The sequence below is a fragment of the Notothenia coriiceps genome, unplaced genomic scaffold (assembly GCF_000735185.1).
Source record: "Notothenia coriiceps isolate Sejong01 unplaced genomic scaffold, NC01 NC01_scaffold00002821, whole genome shotgun sequence".
Taxonomy (NCBI): Eukaryota; Metazoa; Chordata; class Actinopteri; order Perciformes; family Nototheniidae; genus Notothenia; species Notothenia coriiceps.
The window spans coordinates 16,307-37,214 of record NW_011335522.1 but is presented as its reverse complement, the minus strand read 5'-3'; the positions used below and the strand labels follow the sequence as shown (position 1 = coordinate 37,214).

General features: G+C 38.8%; 2 protein-coding genes across 2 annotated transcripts; both read left to right on the top strand.

Annotated features, from left to right (window-relative positions):
• The first annotated feature begins 1,309 nt into the window (after positions 1–1,309).
• Positions 1,310–9,840, top strand: depdc1a (DEP domain containing 1a). The gene is made up of 12 exons (XM_010765888.1): positions 1,310–1,571; positions 2,718–2,983; positions 3,077–3,224; positions 3,351–3,475; positions 3,599–3,729; positions 3,985–4,032; positions 4,592–4,729; positions 5,038–5,976; positions 6,842–7,014; positions 7,507–7,683; positions 8,019–8,225; positions 8,311–9,840. Exons 1-12 carry the CDS (start codon positions 1,524–1,526, stop codon positions 8,446–8,448), a joined length of 2,538 nt encoding a protein of 845 aa, XP_010764190.1. The 5' UTR covers positions 1,310–1,523; the 3' UTR covers positions 8,449–9,840.
• A 1,471-nt stretch (positions 9,841–11,311) lies between these two features.
• On the top strand, positions 11,312–19,793 carry rpe65c (retinoid isomerohydrolase RPE65 c). The gene is made up of 14 exons (XM_010765887.1): positions 11,312–11,441; positions 12,514–12,596; positions 13,118–13,268; positions 13,850–13,957; positions 14,675–14,816; positions 15,059–15,206; positions 15,363–15,444; positions 15,620–15,752; positions 16,470–16,612; positions 16,697–16,826; positions 17,685–17,799; positions 17,961–18,055; positions 18,155–18,266; positions 18,497–19,793. The coding sequence occupies exons 1-14, from the start codon at positions 11,431–11,433 to the stop codon at positions 18,640–18,642; spliced, it is 1,599 nt and encodes a 532-aa protein (XP_010764189.1). The 5' UTR covers positions 11,312–11,430; the 3' UTR covers positions 18,643–19,793.
• Positions 19,794–20,908: the final 1,115 nt, after the last annotated feature.

The following is a 20,908-nucleotide window of genomic DNA, read 5'->3' as shown; positions in this document are numbered from 1 at the left end:
AAGTCCTCATCTCTTAAAAATGTAAATGCTTTGGATGTTTGAGCTTCCCTGTGCAGACCGAGGAATCTGTAGAGTTTAAAATTAGAAGCATGTTTTCACATTTATTTGCTGAAGAGACTTTTTCTCTGCACTGTCTGCACCATAAATCTGACATTAGGATGCATCAGCAGGAGCATCATTTTGGGACATTTTGATATCCTGGTCCAACATGCAACTTGTGCAAGTGTTTTGGAAAACTCAAAGCCTCCATTTCTCAGTGTAAGTGTCCAGCAACTTAACTTTTGAAATTATTATTATGTGCATATTCATGGGTTCAATAGGACTGATTACAGAATATGAACGGAATTTACCTTTTTTTTATGAAAAGGGCAGATTTTTAATCAAAGGAGAGTGATTTAATCCCTTAAAACGTGTTCAGGTGTAATCTTCCAAACAGACATCTGGGTCTATCTTTGAGTGTAGCCTACTGTTTCCAAACATTAGCATAACTAAAGCAGTGGCTTAATCAAGCCCATCCTCCCCAGTTGCAATGTCTCTAACCTCCACTGTCTTTCTGTTTGACCCCCACCATACTATCATTCTGCCTTTAACTGAACAGCATGATCCCCACAAAAGGCCATTTAAAGTATGCTAATGTTAATTTTGTGTGTGTGTGTGTGTGTGTGTGTGTGTGTGTGTGTGTGTGTGTGTGTGTGTGTGTAGTGTGTGTGTGTGTGTGTGTGTAGTGTGTGTGTGTAGTCGTGTGTGTCGTGTGTCGTGTGTGTGTGTGTGTGTGTCTGTGTGTGTGTGTGTCGTGTGTGTGTGTGTGTGTGTGTGTGTGTGTGTGTGTGTGTGTGTGTGTGTGTGTGTGTGTGTGTGTGTGTGTGTGTGTGTGTGTGCGCGTGTGTGTGTGAGAGCCAGTGAACACAAAAGGGTTGATTATTGCTGATGGCAGCTCAATGACTTCTTGGATCACAGCAAACTATGTGGAAGTCAATATGAATGCCAATGTATTCACACATTTTGGTGAAATATAGCATGTTTTAAGACGTACATTTACTCTTAATAGTAAAGTAATAGTTCCATATTGGAACTCAACTCATGTATGCTAGGCAATATATTTCTTTACTTTCTTTTTACAAATGGTATACTTACCTATGTATGGCTTTAAATAATTGCATTGCTTTACGGTTATAAAATAAAGTAAAGAGGTTGTCTCAACGGTAAAACGACATCACTAATTTTGTTTGAAACAGCTAAACGTGCTGTCTTCATGGTCGCACTGTTTTCTTACTGTACTCCACCCAACCTCTATTCTTCGAGCCTGATCACGTGACGCATGGGTCCTCCAATCGCGTTGCAGAATCACACGGCTCGTAATTTTGAACAGACGACTAGCAGCCAGGCAGAGCTGGGTATTATCAATGCTGCCATTCACACAATCCTACATCAAAACATCGGCTAAATCCTCCTCTGAGTAATGGATATTTTGACCTCTTGTCATATCGTTTAGAGGAAAAACGTTCTGTGTTTTTGAGATAAAAATGAATTCTCATGTTATCACCCCAGGACCGTACCGGGCCACCAAACTCGTAAGTTACAATTTGTTGATAAGTGCTTTAGCTTCCTAACGTTAGAGGTTGCTAACTGCTAATTCATGAGACACATTTCCGTTTACCGCAACGCTATAACGTTAGCTGGTTAATGTGACTTTACTCCTTATCGTAAATAACAGTTTGTTGGTTACCTTTAGTGTTTTCATAGAGTTAATATCGTCTTTTGTGAGTTCCTTACCCTAGCATAATTTAAATTAATCCTGCTCACTTGTTAACTTGTCCAATACGTAGCTTTTCTCAACGTCTTTTCTCCACATTATCAGGAATGCATCAAGTATTCTTGTGTATCTGTTAATAATGCTTTAGGCTGACATAACATAACAGTTTCCGTTCAATTATTAACTAGAACATATTCAATATTGAGAAGGTTTAATCAGATGATTTGCGTGCAATAACTATTGTATTCTTAAATGTCAATTGTTACCAACTTTAAGCTAAAAAGATACTGAGCAATACATCAGGATTATGCGAACTGTTGGAGGGTTTATTAGACAGTTTTGGATCAGATATGTGTTAATTATACCCCTACATTCAAAAACATTTTGATGGTGGACTTATTTTACAAATTACATATATTTTGTTTTCCTTTGAGGCAGGCTTTAAGTCTTTAAAATATCAGAAGAAGGTGGAAAATTACTCTCGTAAATTCCAGGTTTGAAAACAAGGAGATGTCTTCAACTCTGACTGCAACTCAAACATATTCAACTCTCCCTATTGACAAGGTGCCAGAGGTGGGAAATAGTCTTAAATGGTACAAATTCCAACGCGTGTAGTACAAAGCCAAACCTTACACCTAACTCTACAACCCTTTGACCTTTGACCCACTGGGTGTCCCAGAAAACGACAGTTGTTCTCACAATAGACTGGTTATTTATACTACTATACTACTACTATAAGTGTTTTTGGTTTTAGGACCGTGAGCCATAAATCTTTTTAGGACTTCTTGGTTGTCTGCATTATTTTGTCTCAACGTTTTCTCAGATCAATGCTTTACCGATGCAAAATTTTTTCTGTTTCTTTGAAAGAAATGTTTGCAAACCTTTATTCAAACTACACCAGTCTTGAAATAAAAGAAGAGATTAACACAAGTTAATTTACTAAACTCCACCCTCTCTGTTTCAGTGGAATGAGGTGACTCGGTTGTTTCGGTCTGGAATGCCCCTCAGGAAACATCGGCAGAACTTCCGGCACTACGCCTCCTGCTTCGCCGCCTCGGCCGCTGTGGAGTGGATGCACCAGCTGCTACGTAACAACAGCAATTTTGGCCCTGATGTCACCAGACAGCAGACAGTGCAGCTCCTGAAGAAGTTCCTGAAGAACCACGTGATTGAAGACGTGAAGGGTCGTTGGGGCACAGAGGATCTGGAGGACAACAACACTCTGTACAGGTAGGCATCTTTCTCTATAAACATACACAATTGATGTATATTACACTCCCCCACACAAAATAATGCTATCGATATCGTCTCTTTTCTCCCCAGATTCCCCACCACTTCCCCTCTGAAGCCAATTCCCTGTCCAGCTTCAGGCTTGGCTCCTGGTTCTGTTAAGAAAAGGCCTTCATTCAGGGAAAGGGAGGGTTTCTTCAAGTTTAGGGGCATCAAGAAGCAAAATGAGAAGGAGACGCAGGTAAGCTAGACAGGGCAATGTTTCTATTTTATGTACAACTTTATCACAAAAGCCAGACCCAGGTTTGACGTACGGTCCGTATTTGAAAAATAATCAGTTTTGTGATTCTCTGTTTGTGCCTTCCAGGAAAATGTCGATCCTGCCCTCCAAGCAGGAGGAGAGAATCAGCCAATAGGAGAGCAGCAGGTGCCGAGGCGAGAGCTGACAGTTGAGGATGAACAGGAGATCTGGAAAGACATCACCATGACACAGTATAAACCCCAAAGATATCACATTTCACAATCAACATCTTTTTGATACATCTAAACTAAGCCTTGAAATCAGAAAGTGAAGGAGATTTTTTGTGTGGCTGAAGCTTGTGTGTTGTGTTTCAGCCTGCAGAGGATTCTGGGCGTTTCATCTCTTGATGAGGTTTTAGACCAGCGTTATGTAAACCCACAGAACATCGTCCATAATATGACCAATGTCAACAAGCATGGAGTGGTCACTCTGGATGACAAAACGAGTAGGTTTATACATCTACAAAAAACAGTTACATCACAGTATGAAAAGTATAACAAATCCTCATATGCTATAAGGATTCTCTTTTTGAATGAATACGAAGATACAATATAATCTTTTAACTTTGAAACAGTTTTTATCAAAAATCTGAGCATTGACACGTGAGATATTTTAGATTTTATTTTAAGGTTATACAACAAACTAACGGTTCAATGTTCTGTAACTAGCAACCAGTCTAACCCGTTTATCGTCTCTCCAGATGACCTCCCACACTGGGTTCTGTCTGCCATGAAGAGCCTGGCCAACTGTGAGTAACAACACGCTGCTTTTACACCTCTGTGCTGCATGAACATTGCTAAGAGCTGATCATGGGGAAAAAATAACAACCTAATGGGAGACAATACAAGGGAAACACTGTTTTTGCGCTGTTCAATTTCAAGAGTTCCGGCTAGTTTGCATTCATAACAGAACATTCTTTCTGACTAGTGCAAAGATAACATCCGAAATACACATTAAGATGTTCATCCTTCTTTGTTTATTCACGTCTATAGCTTTCTCTTAAATGCACACACATGACATTATATTTTTTCTGTATATCCAAACTAAATATATATGAGAACTTGTAATACAGAAAATAATTAGCTAATTTTCAATGTTTAATTGTGCCTTATTGCGTCATTAAACATATTATTTCTTTAACTTATTACTTATACTTAACAAAATCATTGCCTTGGATCAACTTTCAGAATTATTAAGAATCCAATAGAAAGTTACAAAATGAACCTTGTACATAAGGCTTTGTTTTGGGACCTCTCAAATATCCTTCCATTTCATGGTAGATGCATTAACATGATTTTTATTTCCAGGGCCGAAGTACGACAGCGAACAGCCGTCCTATCCCGGCTTCGAGAGAGACGTCTTTAAAACGGTGTCAGATTACTTCTACAGCCTTCCGCAGCCAGTACTCACATATGAGCTGTATGAACTATTTATCAACGTCTTGGGTATGTACTCTGGACTCAGTTATTTTTTTCGAAATATGAAACAGGAAGTATGCAGCATCTTGTTTCTCCGTCTTATTGACATGCTGTTTCCCTAACAGTGGACTGCTAACATGAGGATCTTGGTTGTTGTTACTTGTGAAGTCCTAACAGTGATATGAGCAGCTCTGTGTCTGTTATGTGTCGTGTCTGGTTCTGTATGTTACGTAAAGGTTTAAACTAACTTAACCCTGTTCCTCCCCTACTCTGTCTGCTTTCATTGACTCTGCCTGCCCCGCTTGGCCCCCTCTTCTCTTTGCATCCGCTTTCAGTGTTTTGCGGGTACGTTGCCGCGCCCAACACGATAAACCAACGTGGGAAACGCAAGAAGCTCGACCTCCCCTCGGCCCCGCCTCCAGCCAAGACTTCCTTCCGCTCCACAGAGTGTCTCCTCCTGTCACTGCTCAGACAGGGGGGGTGTGACGAGACTGAGTCCCCGATGACAGAGGTGCTCGGTGGGAAGCTTCAGTCGCGGCTGGCGACGCTGAAAGGAGGCGAGGGTCAGTTAGGAGGCAGCTGCACCAGTCTGAGTACAGTTTCTTTTTCGAGGCCTCGAACCAGGAGTTGCTCACTCGAAACTATCCTAGATGACTCTGCCCCTCTCACCAGGCAACAGCTGTTTCTGTCCAATGAAAGCCTGGCCTCCTGCACCCATAGCAACATGAGCCAGGATGACAGTATAGCAAACACAAGTCATACAGACTTTACCTCTGTTTCCAAATCAACCCCTTTGACTGCAGGTGCCAGAATCAGAAATAGACTGTTAATTGCACAGAGGTCACGCTTCCTGCGACCCCGCAGCTTGGGCAGCTGTTTAGACATCGTCATAGAAACCAAGGAGGAAGACGTCATGGATTCCAAGTTGCAGGATCGCGCGACCAGCTGCCTCAACGTGAACACTCCCGCCAAACAGCATCACTCCTCCTCAGCCTCACGCCCTCCTTCGTTGTCCTCCTATCCATCCGCCTTTCCCTCCTATACTCCTTTCTCTACATTTTCTTCACTTGCTTCGGCCAGAGTACAAGGGTCCCGTGCTCCTTCAGGACCCAGCGGGCCCAGACCTGCCTCCAGCACCTCTAATCTTCGGATGCCCTCCGCACCCGCTGTTGTCCGCCGCTGCCTCAGCTCTCTGGATGTGTCGAAGCTGCATCGCCCTCTTTCACTGTTCAAACCGCCTGTTTGTGTGCCCACCCAACCCAAAGCTGAGCACAGTAAGACCCTCTCGCCTCTGTGTGTCTGCATGCCTATAGATGTCTAATCACACTAACTCAATCTAACATCTAACAACTGCCGGTAAATGTAGAAATACTTGTGTTGAAAAGGTGAGGTCTAGATGCAGAAAGTGTTTTATAAAATGTTTTCAAGCTTCCAGTAAACCTTGACAGAACAAAGTAAGGAAGGAGAGCCCTGGATCAAGGTGCACCGAGCTCATGTGCGAGATTAGATAGTTCAATTATGCAGCACACTAAATTGTGCTTGCTTATGGCATGCTTTGTTAGCTATGCTGCTTTGATTGTATGCAATGCCTTTTGTTGCTGTGCATCACAGTCCTGCATTCATATTGCCTTAAACTACGACATCTTTAGACAGATCCACAAAAACGTGTGACAAGAAGACCATTGAGATACAAACTCAATGAAAGAATCGTGCTATTCTTTTCATTCATTAAAGATAATACAAACTGTGTAAAATCAAAGACTTTCTCACACTTAACATGTTTGTAATATCCAAATTATGACCATAATAAGAGTGGACTGACTGAAATTACCAAGTTCCAGGAAACATTTATACAGCAACATAATGCACATAATACAGTGCTGAATCAAAGCTATTAACATGCTTTTAATAGCATATTACAATAAATATGTTGTGTTTTAATAATCTGGACTCTTCTCACACCGTAGCTGTAGTTGATTAATCCCATCATCCATTCATCCATCCATTTCTCTGATTTAGTGAATGAAGCAGTGATGGATGAATGTGGCCAAAGAGTTATTCTACTGCAGTTTGTTTCTGTACCGTTTTCACTACGGACTCCATTATTATCAGTGTGTGACCTTGTGTGTATGTGTACAGGCGTTCTCCAGCCTCAGTGTGAGCGCGTGGCCATCGAGGCCCTGCAGCTCTGCACCCTCCTCCTCCCTCCATCCTCCCGCAGGAAGTTGCAGCTCCTCATGAGGATGATGTCACGCATCAGCCAGAACGTTGACATGCCCCGCCTCCACCCCGCTATAGGCACCCGCACACTGGTGAGACTTGCAACCGATAAAATACCTACATTTGTTTCCCGCCTATAACACACTTGTTTTTGGGATGTCCCAAGAACCAATGATTTTTAACCAAGTCATGTGGAACTAGGCATGAGGAGAGCTCTTTAGTGTTAGCTGTTAGCTCTAAGTTAGCACCCGAGTCACTGAGTAACATAATGGTGTATTCGTGTTATCATGATCTGTTCAAATGTATTTTGTAAAAAGTATTTTTTGGGTATAAACTTAAATAAATACAGTTTCATGAAGATGTTATCACAGCATTTTAACATTTATATTAGAGGAAATGTTGACTGCAAACAATATTAAATGAGTGCTTTTTGTTTTTATTGGACATTTAGAATAGTTGAAATTCACTGGTATTTGTATTGACTAGTACATTTATAGTACTGTTACATGCCTTCTTATTGTCTTATCTAGGGATCAGTTACATTTGATCTTGTTTCAACCATGTTGTTATGTTTATCATTCCAGATGGTTCACACGTTTTCCGGCTGTGTCCTGGGCAGCGCTGAGGAGTGTGATTTGGACGAGCTGTTGGCTACCAGACTGGTGTCATTTCTAATGGACCATCAAGAAAGCATCCTCTCAGTCCCAGAGTACCTGCGTAGTGCTATCAGTGACCACATCCAGTACCTGCGCACCGTGCAGGTACACGCAGAAACTCTTACACTATATGTGTCCTGCAGTATTTTATGTAGGGCCTGCACCCACTCCAAAACCTCAATGCAAAAAACTGAAAAAATAAAGCAAATCCATTTTTATTTGATTCTTATTTCGATTTTTAGCCTCATTTACTGCAAAATGTATTAATGATTGCATGCTCGTCAATAACAATTCAGTGTATGTCATTTTCTTTCAAATTGACAGAATTACTTTGTCAAAAAGCGTTTGCATAAAAAGCGGATCAATAATTTGTTTAGGTAAGGGCCAGGATCAATAAATAGTTTAATAAAGTGACTGTAATTTCCACTTTCCTGACGCAGGTCCCGATGGATGGTGTTTCTAATGTCGAAGCCTCAGATGAGGTTTGCGTTCCGATGCCCATCTACGCCTTCTGCCGGCAGATCAGCGGCGCTGAGTTTGAACAGCAAAAGCTGGAATCTTCCCAGAAGGCCATGGAGGAGTTGCTAGAGATACTGCTGAACAACCAAAACATGAGCGAGAAGGACAGACGCAAGAAACTGAAGCAGGTAACAAAAAGAGGTCCCATTGTATAACAAACACTCCTTAACAAGTCTACCTGCAACTGAGCTTTACTTCAAACATTTCCTTCAGTTTCAGAAGCAGTACCCAGACATCTACAGTCGCCGGTGCCCCTCCTCAGACAAGAAAAGTAAGAACAACACCAAACCGAAGATTAAACCTCCACTCCTCACCATCAAGAAGACCAAAGCTTTCAGCATCAGGAACTAACCGTACAGGTTGGCAGCATTATAGAAGCCACAGCCCTGTTCACTGCAATATAACCGCACTGATACTCAGAGATCTGGAGAATCCTCTTCTCTTTGCAGCCATTAACCTTTTCCGTGTTACGTTGGACATACTTGGTTTGTAGTAATGTTAGAGTTAATGCAGGCTGGAAGACTTCTACAATAGTTAATGTGTTTATTTGTCTGTGTGAGTGATTGTATTGACAGCTGAGTAAAATGAAGGCAGATAGACAGAGGGTTGCTTCTTGTTTTTTTTTGGTTAAAATGTTCCCTTTTTTTTTGTTTATCTGTTTTCTATCCGCTCACCTGTCTTATCTATTGCTAGCTTGTGCGTGTGTGTGCAGACAAACTGCAGATTGCATTTTGGGAGATATACATATGCAATTCTAAGGTCCCTGGTCCATATGGGAATAATTAGATTATAGATTTTTTTATTTATATAAATTATGACATTGGGAGCAGTGAAATGTCTTGTTAACTGTTTTTTATAGAGATCTCTAAAAATGTTATATCATAGAATCTCAAGTTTTATTTGAAATGTGTTTTTATTCTTTTAATGTTTTTCTCTTTCTTGTCCTTTTTGGCTCTTTCTCTTCGTTCTGCTTTTAAAGCAATTTAACGGTACCATTTACAGGTTGTTTCGTAGAGATCTTGGATAAAGGGATCTCAGGTTTTTCATTTACAACTCTAGTTAGTTTAAACTTCTTTCACAGTTTAGATTTGTATTACTGACGTGTGTTTCACCTTGATCCCAACCCTGCATTTGGATAAAGACATGTTTTGCACTGGATTAAGGCATTGCAAATGGAAAATCATCAGAATAACTAATGTATACATATTTAATGCATATTAGACTCCCTTACGAAGGTTCCACCAAATACCTGTAATTGTTTGGGTAAACTGTTGCTACTGCTTCTGTCAACAACCTTGTGAAGTGTTTTCTGAACTCCTACAGCATTTGATGTCAAAAGTGAAGTGGCTATTAGCTACTAATCTCTAAGGAGAGAAACTGGTCATCTATTCATTGATGAATGAGAACTTGGTAAACAGAAGTGCTTATTAGAACCCTTATGTCAATTATCTGAGGATTTGTAACTCTACATTTCAAGCTATTCCTTTTTAATTTATGTTATATGAAGTATTAGTTCTACCATGATATGTTTGGTTTCTTTACCTCAGATCGAAGTGTGTGTGTGTGTGTGTGTAACCGTATATGCATTCATCAGCAGTGTTTTATATTGTACACTTACACAGTTTTACCCTTTGTTTACTTTCTATTGTTTACTATGCAAACACCTGGGAAATAAATGTTCAGCTGTTCTATTTATATGCCATAGTCCTGTTTCTATTTGCCACTGTGTGAAAGCATGGGTTCGATGTAGGGCTGCAAAGTTAACCAACATTTTATAGAAATGTAGTGATGTGCAAAAAATCCTAATCGCAGTAAGCTCTATTTTTGTTTAAATAATAATGTAAAAAAAGATGTGAAAATACCAATTCTAAATAGAGGTTACTGGTGCTGAAGAGAAGTCTGGCCCAACAAACAGTAAAGCTTTGATTTAAAAAATCTCCTTCGTTCAGATCTGCTGAAAAAGCACACTCTTATTATTTTCCATTGATAAAGTGATCAATGTTTCATTCTCTTTATTTTATAAAGAAATAATTTCAAAATTTCAGTCATAACTGCAATAATTTCTTCCAAATCTTGCAGCCCTCGTACGATGTGACATAAGTCCTGAAACATCAAGTATATTCAACCCAGTCTCACATCTAAACGTGTAATAACTACGTTGGTCCACAACTTGGGACGTACACGAGATGTGAGACTGGGTTGGTATATTTGACCAGGCACTACACATGTAACTGGCTTTTGTTATTTCTACTTGTTGTTTACCAGCTTAACCAGTTAAAACCGCAACCAGGCAGGTTTAAGTAGATTCAGTTTAATCTACTTATCATGAACAAAGTCACAGCAGGCTGGTGGAGCACTAGGCCTAATATGCAAAGGCCTCAACAAAATACTACCTTTCACAGCGGCTGAATTCGTGTAAGATCCTCGTCAGGATTCAAATACTGTGCCCTTTTTGAAATTGTGCAGATTATTTGGAGTAAACAAGTCATGATTTCTGGAAAATTACATTTAATGTGGATCTTGAACATAGTGCGAAAGTGTTAAGGATAAATCCTCTGGGGACCATGAATGTATGTACAAAGGTTAATGGCAAGCCAACCAGTAGTTATTGTACTTGTTTAGCTGTCACACACACTAGATGATCGATTACTGCTTCTTTTAACTTTCTATTAATACAACCATACCATTTAAGTCACCCCTTCAGTCTTCCATTCAACTTTCATTTATCAACATGACAGAGAACCAAAGAAACAGACAGGGTTAATCATTCACTCTCTCCCTGCCAGAGAAAACTGTTGCTCTTTCTCCCCCCTCAGAGCGAGCCAATTAAAATAGTTTGAGGGGTTTGTCCAGGCGGTCTGGAACTTATTAGACAGGATTCCTTCTACTTGCACAAACAATACCAGCACATTCTGCCTTTAAAAGCTGACTTTCTTGGTTGGACCCTCATCATCGGCCTGTTTGTCAGTGTTTGTTTGTCTAGGTTGAGAAATACTTTGTTTCAAGGCCAAAAGAACATTCTGCATGGAGCCGATGGCCATGCGCCTGAAAGGAGCTGAGACAAAGCTGGCTTGTTTTGCTCCGGGTAAGACCAGAGGAGGAGGAGGATGGTAAAAAAAAAGGGGGGAGCAAAAGGCATGAAAGGAAACATGAAGGAGAGGAAGATGCAGAGGAAAAGAGGAGGGATTGGGGGAGGCAAGGTAGGATAGAAAAAGGGAGGAGGGGACCTCGTTTCCATCTCTCACCACAGGAAATGTGTGAGTGGTTTAAATGCAAGTCAGAGTCTGGTTTTGCAGGATACTTCTGAGTAACTGGTGAGGAACATTCAGCAGCATGGCCAGCCGGTGAGTGGAACTTTCTGTGTTTTTGTCTAATCGAAACTGAAAAGACAAAACTTTTAGAAATACCTTTCATGGTCTAAATATATTGGTTCTTGGAAATGTAATAAGAGAAACCAGATTGTCAGTGACTCTTGTTGTTTTCCTTGAAAAATATTTGATGGCGAGTCTACTATGTCAAATGTTCCACTGGATTTTTTTTCCATTGAGAAAGTTGTTGTGAGACACTTTCATTTGTTGCAGTCCAAACTAGTGTTTTTCGGGGGTAGATTTGTATGCCTGATTTCCAAACAGTGTAAGATTTTCCTTGCAGCTAAAGTCCTTTAATATTAAATGTATGGATTCAAGGAACATTGTTGAGATATGCAGTTGTATTCCGTTTATGTTAAACAAGACAAGAACGGGGGGAAAAAACATTTATTTTACAATTGCCTTTTACATTGTTCTGAATTTACATCAGGAGAAATCTAAAGAGCACCAACAAAAATACCAGGGAATTTTCTAAACATAATATGGCCAGTATTTTGACATAAAAAATATCGACATGAGTGAAACATTATCCTTCTTTTTTGAGATTATAGCATCAAGCAACTGTGATGTAAACACAGAGTATGCCTCCTCTCCTTCCACCAGAGCCTCGTCAAGAGCAAAAATCACTGTCTCCAAACAATGTTTGCTTTACCTGTTTATCACCCCTGTGGTGTAAATCCCTTAACAGAGATGTTTGGCATTTCACACATAGCTAATTAAAATAGTAAAACAAAAGAAAAGAGGAAAAAACATGAATGAAAACAGACACAGGTATCAAGGGGACTGATGGATAAATGAGTGGTAAAAACCAAACAAAGGAACCTCTAAATTGGGCAGCACAGAAACAAAGTATCAACAGTTGGCAGGACAATCTCACCACAATATGCATTTCATTAGAAGCTTATAACACCACCAGAGTTAATGATATAACATTCCTGCATCTTAATGTGTAATACGACTAGATTTATATGCTATATATTTTTTTTTTCACTAATTTACTTTTACTAGTAATTTTTTTTCAAATCAATATCTTTGTTTTCCTCTCCAGAGTGGAGCATCCTGCTGCAGGCTACAAGAAGATCTTTGAGACGGTGGAGGAGCTGAACGAACCTATTCCTGCAGAGATCAAGGGTAAGGAAGAGAGTGGGTTACCTACTTTTCTTTGGCTTTTCTGCCTTAAGAGAAAGTCTAGAAAGAAAGACTCCAAGACATGTTCCAGAATAGCTTCCAAAAAGGCTGATTGATTTATGTTTAAGGAATAGTTATAGTTATTTATCATATTTAATTTTTATCTTGGATTGTATCCTTCATTTTATTAATCTGTGTGAATCTGTGCTGTCCTGTTTTTCAATCTTACCCTGTTGCTGTTAAATTACTGAATGTCCCCAGGGGGATTAATAAAGGTCCATCTTATCTTAGTTTGACCTTTTGGCACATTTTGATTAAATGGTCTGTTTTATTCTGTGTTGTCCAAATCATATTATATGACAAAAAGCAATTTAAAAAGAGTTCACAACTCTAGCTTTACCCGTTATATCTTGCTTGTTCAATCTGTACGAAAACACAAAAGTGTTAATTTATTTGTAAGGGTATTTATGTACTGGATTCACGTGTCAATTGTGTCTGTGTGTGTGCTGTGTGTCTGTTCACAGGTGTCATACCATCATGGCTGGGCGGCAGTCTTCTCCGTATGGGTCCAGGTCTTTTTGAGGTGGGAGATGAGCCTTTCCACCATCTGTTTGATGGACAGGCTATGATTCACAAGTTTGACCTGAAGGACGGTCAGGTGACCTACTACAGGAAGTAAGAACACTTCTCATTACCTTTCCAAATCAGGGAAAAAAGCACATCTTTTAACATACTTGTTTGTTCACCAATACGTTCTTTCTCTACATGAAAAAATATATATAAATCTGAAATCCCAACCTGAAGAAAGCTGTCTGTCGCTACATTTGGGTTATAGCCATCTGATTAAAGGCTTTCTAACTTTTTGCCAGACCTTTCTTTTAAATTGTTTTGTTCCTGAGAGAAAAACCCTTTCAATGTACTTGTTTTGTACTTCCCAGCACTTTGGACCTTTATTTTATAGATCTAAATCCAGACGCAGATCTTTTATGGCATCTGATTTCTGTTCATGCAGTTTTGTGCAGCCAAATAAAAAAGCTGACAGTAAATTCCTCCAAACAGGAATGTTGCAATGGAGGAGACAACAACAATTCTCAGCTGCAAACCACAAGCCTTCATCCAACTCCAATAGTTTTGTCTACCTAGCAGAATCAGTAATGTGCTTTGTGAAATTCCAAAACGACATTGACAGTTTGATTAATAGACCAGATATGTCTCGTGAGGTATGATATGTGCATGATATGTGTTTCTCTTCTCAGGTTTATCAAGACAGATGCGTATGTTCGTGCCATGACAGAGAACAGAATAGTCATCACTGAGTTTGGCACAGCAGCCTACCCAGACCCCTGCAAAAACATCTTCTCCAGGTAACCCCGAAACCACATACTGTAGGTGCTCTGCCTAATGTATGAAGCCAAGTGTGTTAAAGGAACACAGGTGACCTTTTGGGTGATATGCTCACTTGCTGCATTGATTGAGAGTTAGATTTATTTGTATTAGTCATATTATTGAACATGTTAGAAACAAAACAAACAATAATAATAATAATAATAATTATTATTATTATAACAAAGAGAAACGAATAAAAAGAAAATAGATAAATAATAGTTTCAGTTTAGATAAAGTTGCACAGTATTTCAGCTCATCAGATGATGATGTTAAACTACTTTAATATTTGTCAACAGCTAGTTCTCTTAACATTTGATGGTACATGCTTGTTAGTCAAATTGTTTATGAACATTTCACATTTCTTTCATGTTTAACCCAAAGTACCTTAAATGTTCTCAATTAATTCATCTTTTTTTGAGCCCAAATTCTAGCTCCTATAATGTTAATATGTGGTTGTATTCTAAGTTTATCAAGATATTAAACTGAGCATTTTGTTTTTTTGATCTGTTGGTTGGACAACAAAGCAGCTTAAAAATGGCAAACTGGTGTCATGTTAGTAGTAATGCTAATTTATTTGTACTAATTCCTGATCTTTTATGGCCCAACAAAAAATCGATATGTATTATGATAAAACATCCAATGGCTCAAAATACTGTTTTAATATTTTAACAAAATATTGCCTTGTTTCTGTTTAGATTCTTCACTTATTTCAGAGGCATTGAGGTGACTGATAACTGCATGGTGAACATCTATCCAGTCGGTGAAGACTTCTACGCCGTCACAGAGACAAATTTTATCACTAAGGTTGATCCTGATTCGCTGGAGACTTTGAAGAGGGTGAGAGCTGATTGGTTTACATCTTGCTGAATCAGAAACAGATAACGCTAAAGAAACAACAAAACTAGTAGCAAGTCTTACTTCAGTAAATCTTTTCAATTGAAATGTTTTGGTGCTACAGAACTTTTTTATTTGAGTAATTATGTGTTTATATTATTGTTGATAGACTTATAAATGATGACGTCATGCTTTATAAAATGACTCTTCAATTATGTCCTGTCTTGTGTACATATTTGTATTAGGTTGACTTATGTAAGTACCTCTCAGTGAATGGGTTGACGGCCCATCCCCATATTGAAGCAGATGGCACAGTCTATAACATCGGCAACTGCTTTGGAAAGAACTTGAGTCTGGCTTATAACATCGTCAAGATCCCACCTGCTCAGAAAGGTGACTTTTGTACCACATTTTAACTGTCATCCGATTGATTGTGAGTGATTTTAAATGGACTTTCTTCTTTATGAGCTGGAGTAAAATTGTAGTTCATCATATGCACCCACTCACTACAGAATGATAACATCACCCACTGCAACTGTGTGTTTTCAGATGGGTCGGATCCCCTGGAGAAATCCCAGGTTGTTGTTCAACTGCCCAGCAGTGAGAGGTTAAAACCCTCCTACGTACACAGGTACCGACTTAATTCATCAAGATCAATACACAATACATCATATTCATCATAATCTGATCTTTGCATCTGTACTTGTTTTTACACTAACCAAACACATTGTGTTTCTATGAACCCTGTGGAAGTTGAAAACTGCTGCTTATGGATTTGTTTTGTCTATCTCTCTGTCTTTCTGTAGCTTTGGTATGACAGACAACCACTTTGTGTTTGTGGAGCAGCCGGTAAAAATCAACCTGCTCAAGTTCCTGTCGGCTTGGAGCGTCAGAGGGGCCACATACATGGACTGCTTTGAATCCAACGAAAGCATGGGGGTAAGCAAGGGGCGGCGCAAGAGGGTGGTGGTAAGAAGCTTGTGAACCATGAATGGATTACAGACTCAGGGGCCTTTGGATGAGACTGTCAGCATGAAGTGTTAACATTTGTTGGTGGTCAAACACAACCACAAAGAGGAGCAAAAAAGAGATGGATGAGAACAGAAAACAGCTACTGGGATAGGCAGAACAACTACAAAGTGACCCAAAATTATAAGACTAATAATTAAGGACTGAAAAGAAGAGCAAAATGACAGAAAAAGCAAACAACAAACTATACTCAATGCAAAATGACCAAAAACAGACACAAACTAGCACAAAGGGAAATCAAACTACCTCAAAAATCCAAAATGAACACGATTTGTAGCAAAATTACCATAAAGATACACATAACTACCACAAAAAGTTGCTAAACCACCAAGAAAAGGCACAAAATGATACGAAAACACCACAAGGACCTGCAGCGGTGCAGCTGATTTGTTTCTCTTTCAGTCTTGGTGTCTCTACGCAGTAGGAGTGATGGAGCAACTGTTACATGTCTGTGTTCAGGAACCCATTGTCTTATAATAATTCAAGGGATGTTGTATATTTTGACTTTTGGAGGTAGGAAGGGAAGTGTGTATAGTTACATGGGACTGTGCCTGTGCATGTGCATCTTTGTTCATACAGTATGTTGACATATGTGTCTCTTCATGTATTTGTGTTTGTGTGCTGTAGACATGGTTTCACTTGGCCACTAAGGACCCAGCTGAATATTTGAGCATCCACAAGTTCAGAACATCAGCTTTCAACATCTTTCACCATATCAACGCCTACGAGGATGAGGGCTTCATCGTGGTTGACCTCTGCACGTGGAAAGGGTGAGTGTGAGCGTGTCGGTATAAGTTTATACCAAATGTATAATTAATTGTGTCATAATGAAATATCTCTGTGTTTTTTTGCAGTCATGACTTTGTGTACGACTACCTGTACCTGGCCAACATAAAGCAGGATTGGGAGGAAGTGAAGAAAGCTGCGATGAGAGCTCCTCAGCCTGAGGTCCGGCGATATGTACTGCCACTGGATATACACAAGGTGAGTAATGGTAATGTTAACGAACTTGAATTTGTGTGGAGGTGTTCTTTTAAAAGTAGTCTTAACTGGTCATACATTTCATAAAATGTACAAACTATTAAATGGACTGATCAGTTTTTTGGACAATGCTTGATTGGTGTTTAAATTATTTTATCAAAGCTAATAGATTATTTTGAACTCACTTCATGAAAATATAATTGTAACTTCCTACAGTAAATGCAAACATTTTAAATATTAATGTCCTAAACATAGAATAAAAATAAAATTGTATTAAAATAGCTCCATATGAGAGGCAAATATTTAATCTGAAGTATAGTTCTGTTGCTTCGTACCAATTTAACTGATAATAGTACCGATAAAGAGAAAGATTTACACTATACACACATTTCAACAGAATAATGATAAGGTGAACAGAAGACATTACAAAAGTTGAAAGCCTGAGGGTAGCACAGCTAGCTAGGTTAGCAGTCAGCTAAACATAGAAAAAAGTAATTATCCTAAATCAAAAACCACAAAACAGCTGTAACAATAACAACACTTACAGCCCTTACAGATATTGCTCCAAATTGGCATTTAAGGAGTAGATAACAAGATGCCTGGTAATATAGGCCTACCCGGACAAAGACCTGACAAAAATAGTGGATGTCGTTGTCAGTCAGCTGTTGTTGCTGTTGTTCAACTGAAACTAACTGCTGAGCTAGCTTTGTTAGCAACTTTTTCTGGATAAGTGTTGTACCCAGTTAGACTTTTCACATAAAGCACACAGTTCTCACACTATACTGTATAAAATACCCCCTCAGAGTAGACTGTTTGTGTATGTGTGTACATCCATTTGTGTTTGCTATCATGTGTGTTCAGGAGGAGCAGGGAAAGAATCTGGTGTCTCTTCCCTACACCACAGCAACTGCTGTTCTTAACAGCGATGGCACCATTTGGCTCGAGCCTGAAGTCCTCTTCTCTGGACCAAGACAGGGTAACACATACAGAAAAACTAAACATTTCACACCAGTAAAAGGGTTTTAAATGTATCTCCAGGGATCATTCTTGCTCTTAAAATCATGACAAAACAAAATTGAGATCCAACTAACTTTTTTCAGATGCCAACCACCTTAATTATTTTTGTCATTTTCTCAGCCTTTGAGTTTCCACAGATAAACTACTCTCTGTGTAGTGGGAAGAAATATTCCTTTGCGTACGGTCTGGGACTCAACCACTTTATCCCTGACAGGGTAAGGAGTGCTTTCATAATTCACAGAATGAATTTTGATGATGATAATGATTTTTTTTGGTGATCAAGATTTTGGGTGTTTATTGTTGTCTTGCTGTAGATAGTCAAGCTGAATGTACAGACCAAAGAGACCTTGGTGTGGCAGGAGGAGGACTGTTACCCATCCGAGCCGCTGTTTGTACCAACACCTGGAGCCACAGAGGAAGACGATGGTACAACACACACATAATTATACTGACAAGTAATCTGAAGGAAACAAAAGTTGTTCTCTTAAGATCAATTATTTTGATATCTCTACCAGTGAACCCTTTCATACCTCAAAAATCTGCCTGATAAAAAATGTAACTTATACTGTATTCAAACCTCATCCCTAGATTTATTTAATACCTTATCCTGATCATGTCTGAAATTGGAAACTCAAATGTTTTACCATGTGTTCCAGGTGTGCTGCTGAGCATCGTGGTGAAGCCGGGTGCAGAGAGACCGGGCTTCCTGCTGGTGCTGGATGCCGTGAAACTCACAGAGCTGGCACGGGCCGAGGTCAACATCAACATACCCGTGACCCTCCACGGCCTGTACAAACCGTGACTCCAACATTCGACCTATAAAAGCCAAGACACGTCCTTATGTACAGCACAACGCCTTCACTTTCCTGCCAGCACACTACATTTCTAACTAGACATGGATCAACAAAGTAGCTTTTTTTTGCATTGAATTAAAACATAATTTGTGTAACCATGCCATTGGGACCTGATAAAACAAATTACATTTACGATGTTGTTAAATAGAATGGAATTAATGTTCTTTCCACCCTTTGGTGCAAACTGGCTCACAATTGAACAGTATCTTTTAGCTGGTGGAGTGACTGTGTACAGAGAGTTTACTTCAAAAATAATTATTGCATGTTGTGTATGCAGTATACGGTAGAGTTTATGTAAAGCAGGTGTCATGTACAAACACAATATTTAAAACATTTATTTAAAAAGCTGGTTGCATAATTTGCTTCTTTATAGTATACAAATAAAAACACAATACAACTTTTTTTTATTTCATAGAACAGATTTATATCATTTAGAAAGGTAACTTCTGGAATAAGATAGATAGATCTACTTTATTCATCCCAAATTGGGAAATATTTTGTTACAGCAGTAATAATGTGTTCAGACATTAAATTAAAAGGTGGACAAAAATTATTAAAATAAAAACAAATAAACAGCAGGTATATATATATATATATCTACAGTAGAATGGACATGAACCACACATAATACTCAATATATAATGTTCAAGTTAAGTTAGACTGTTCTATAAAATACTATATACTACAGCAACAGTAATATAGACTTACGTATACTTGTGATAATACATTTGCATAGAAGAATATATATTGTTCTGTATATCCTACAAAATTATCCAGAAAAAAACGTAGTAAGGACATGCGTAATGAGTAATACAGCTCCTGTGTAACTGTTGTTACAATTGTTGTGTTTACAGGTTCTTGTGCCTCCCCCAAGTGGCTAAATCAATTAACGCATGTTAAAGGAGATCATATCTTGCTAATTTTAAAAGTTTCTACCAGCTCTATAAAAAGGGTTTGGCTCATTGGGGTGGGCAATGAAAGGATTTTTGTATCCACTGTACACTGTCCATGTGGACATATTTGTATTCAGAATGTGCAATGAATGATTGTCATTTGTGTTCAAAGTATACAATTAAATATTTTACTGCTCTGATTTCAATTATAGGACATGTGTAATCAAAACATAATTCCTTTATATAACTAGGAAATTATGGAAATTTAAAAAATACCCTAAAAGGGAGTTAGAGAAAAAATAGAGTAAAACAATATAAATCGTAAAATAGAATAAAAGTAAAGTGTGCAGTTAAAGGTCCCATGTCATGCTTTTCTGGTTATTACCCGTCCCCTTGTGTGTTATGTAGCTGTTTGTGTATGTAAACGGTCTGCAGAGTCACAAACCCTCAAAGTACACCCTGTAGCGAATAAAACTCTAACACAGAAAAGACCTGTCTATGCTGCCCCAGAACGCCTCGTTGGAGATTTATCTTTTTCCATTGTTTACTTCTTGGGTAAAGTGACGTATTTCGGGTATAGTGACGTTACGTTGCGTCCACGGAGCCGTTCCATTTGGACCAATCAGCGGACACACACACACACACACACACACACACACACACACACACACACACTGCACAGACATTTTGGGGGGCAGGAGCTCAAGTGAGAAAAAGGGCACTTCCAATAATAATTTATAATTTTTTTTATTAAAACTAAAAGTGAAATATAGTTGCACATCTCTGACTTACTAACCAATTTATTTTAATACCCTCACACTCACACAACTGTTTAATACTCAACAGAATTCTACTAAATAATCAGCTGACGCAGAGACAATAGTCTTATTTAGTATTCACAATGCACAAGAGCAGACAACAAACTAGTAAAATAATACTTCAAAATTATGAAGCTACTGTTTAAGGACATTACAGGCAAAAATATCGTTTTGTCTGAATTCGTCTATAGATAAAGCTAATCTGCATTTAAACGTAACATTTCAGGGGAAAATACTGACTTGACGCAAGCAACTATCTGGGGAAGTTGTGGTGATGTGTTTTAAAAAAAATACATTTTAGTTTGATCCTTTTCACCTTGGTAACTGCATGCAAATTTGCACATTTTAATTAGGCCTAGTTAACGCCTAATTTGCATATCAATGTGGCGATTGTGATGACATTATTAGATACACATTTTACTGTATTCACCTTTAGTGTCTCCCCTTAAGTTCAGTACATTAGCCTGTATGCCCATGATAAAATGCCTTAGCTCAACCTNAGG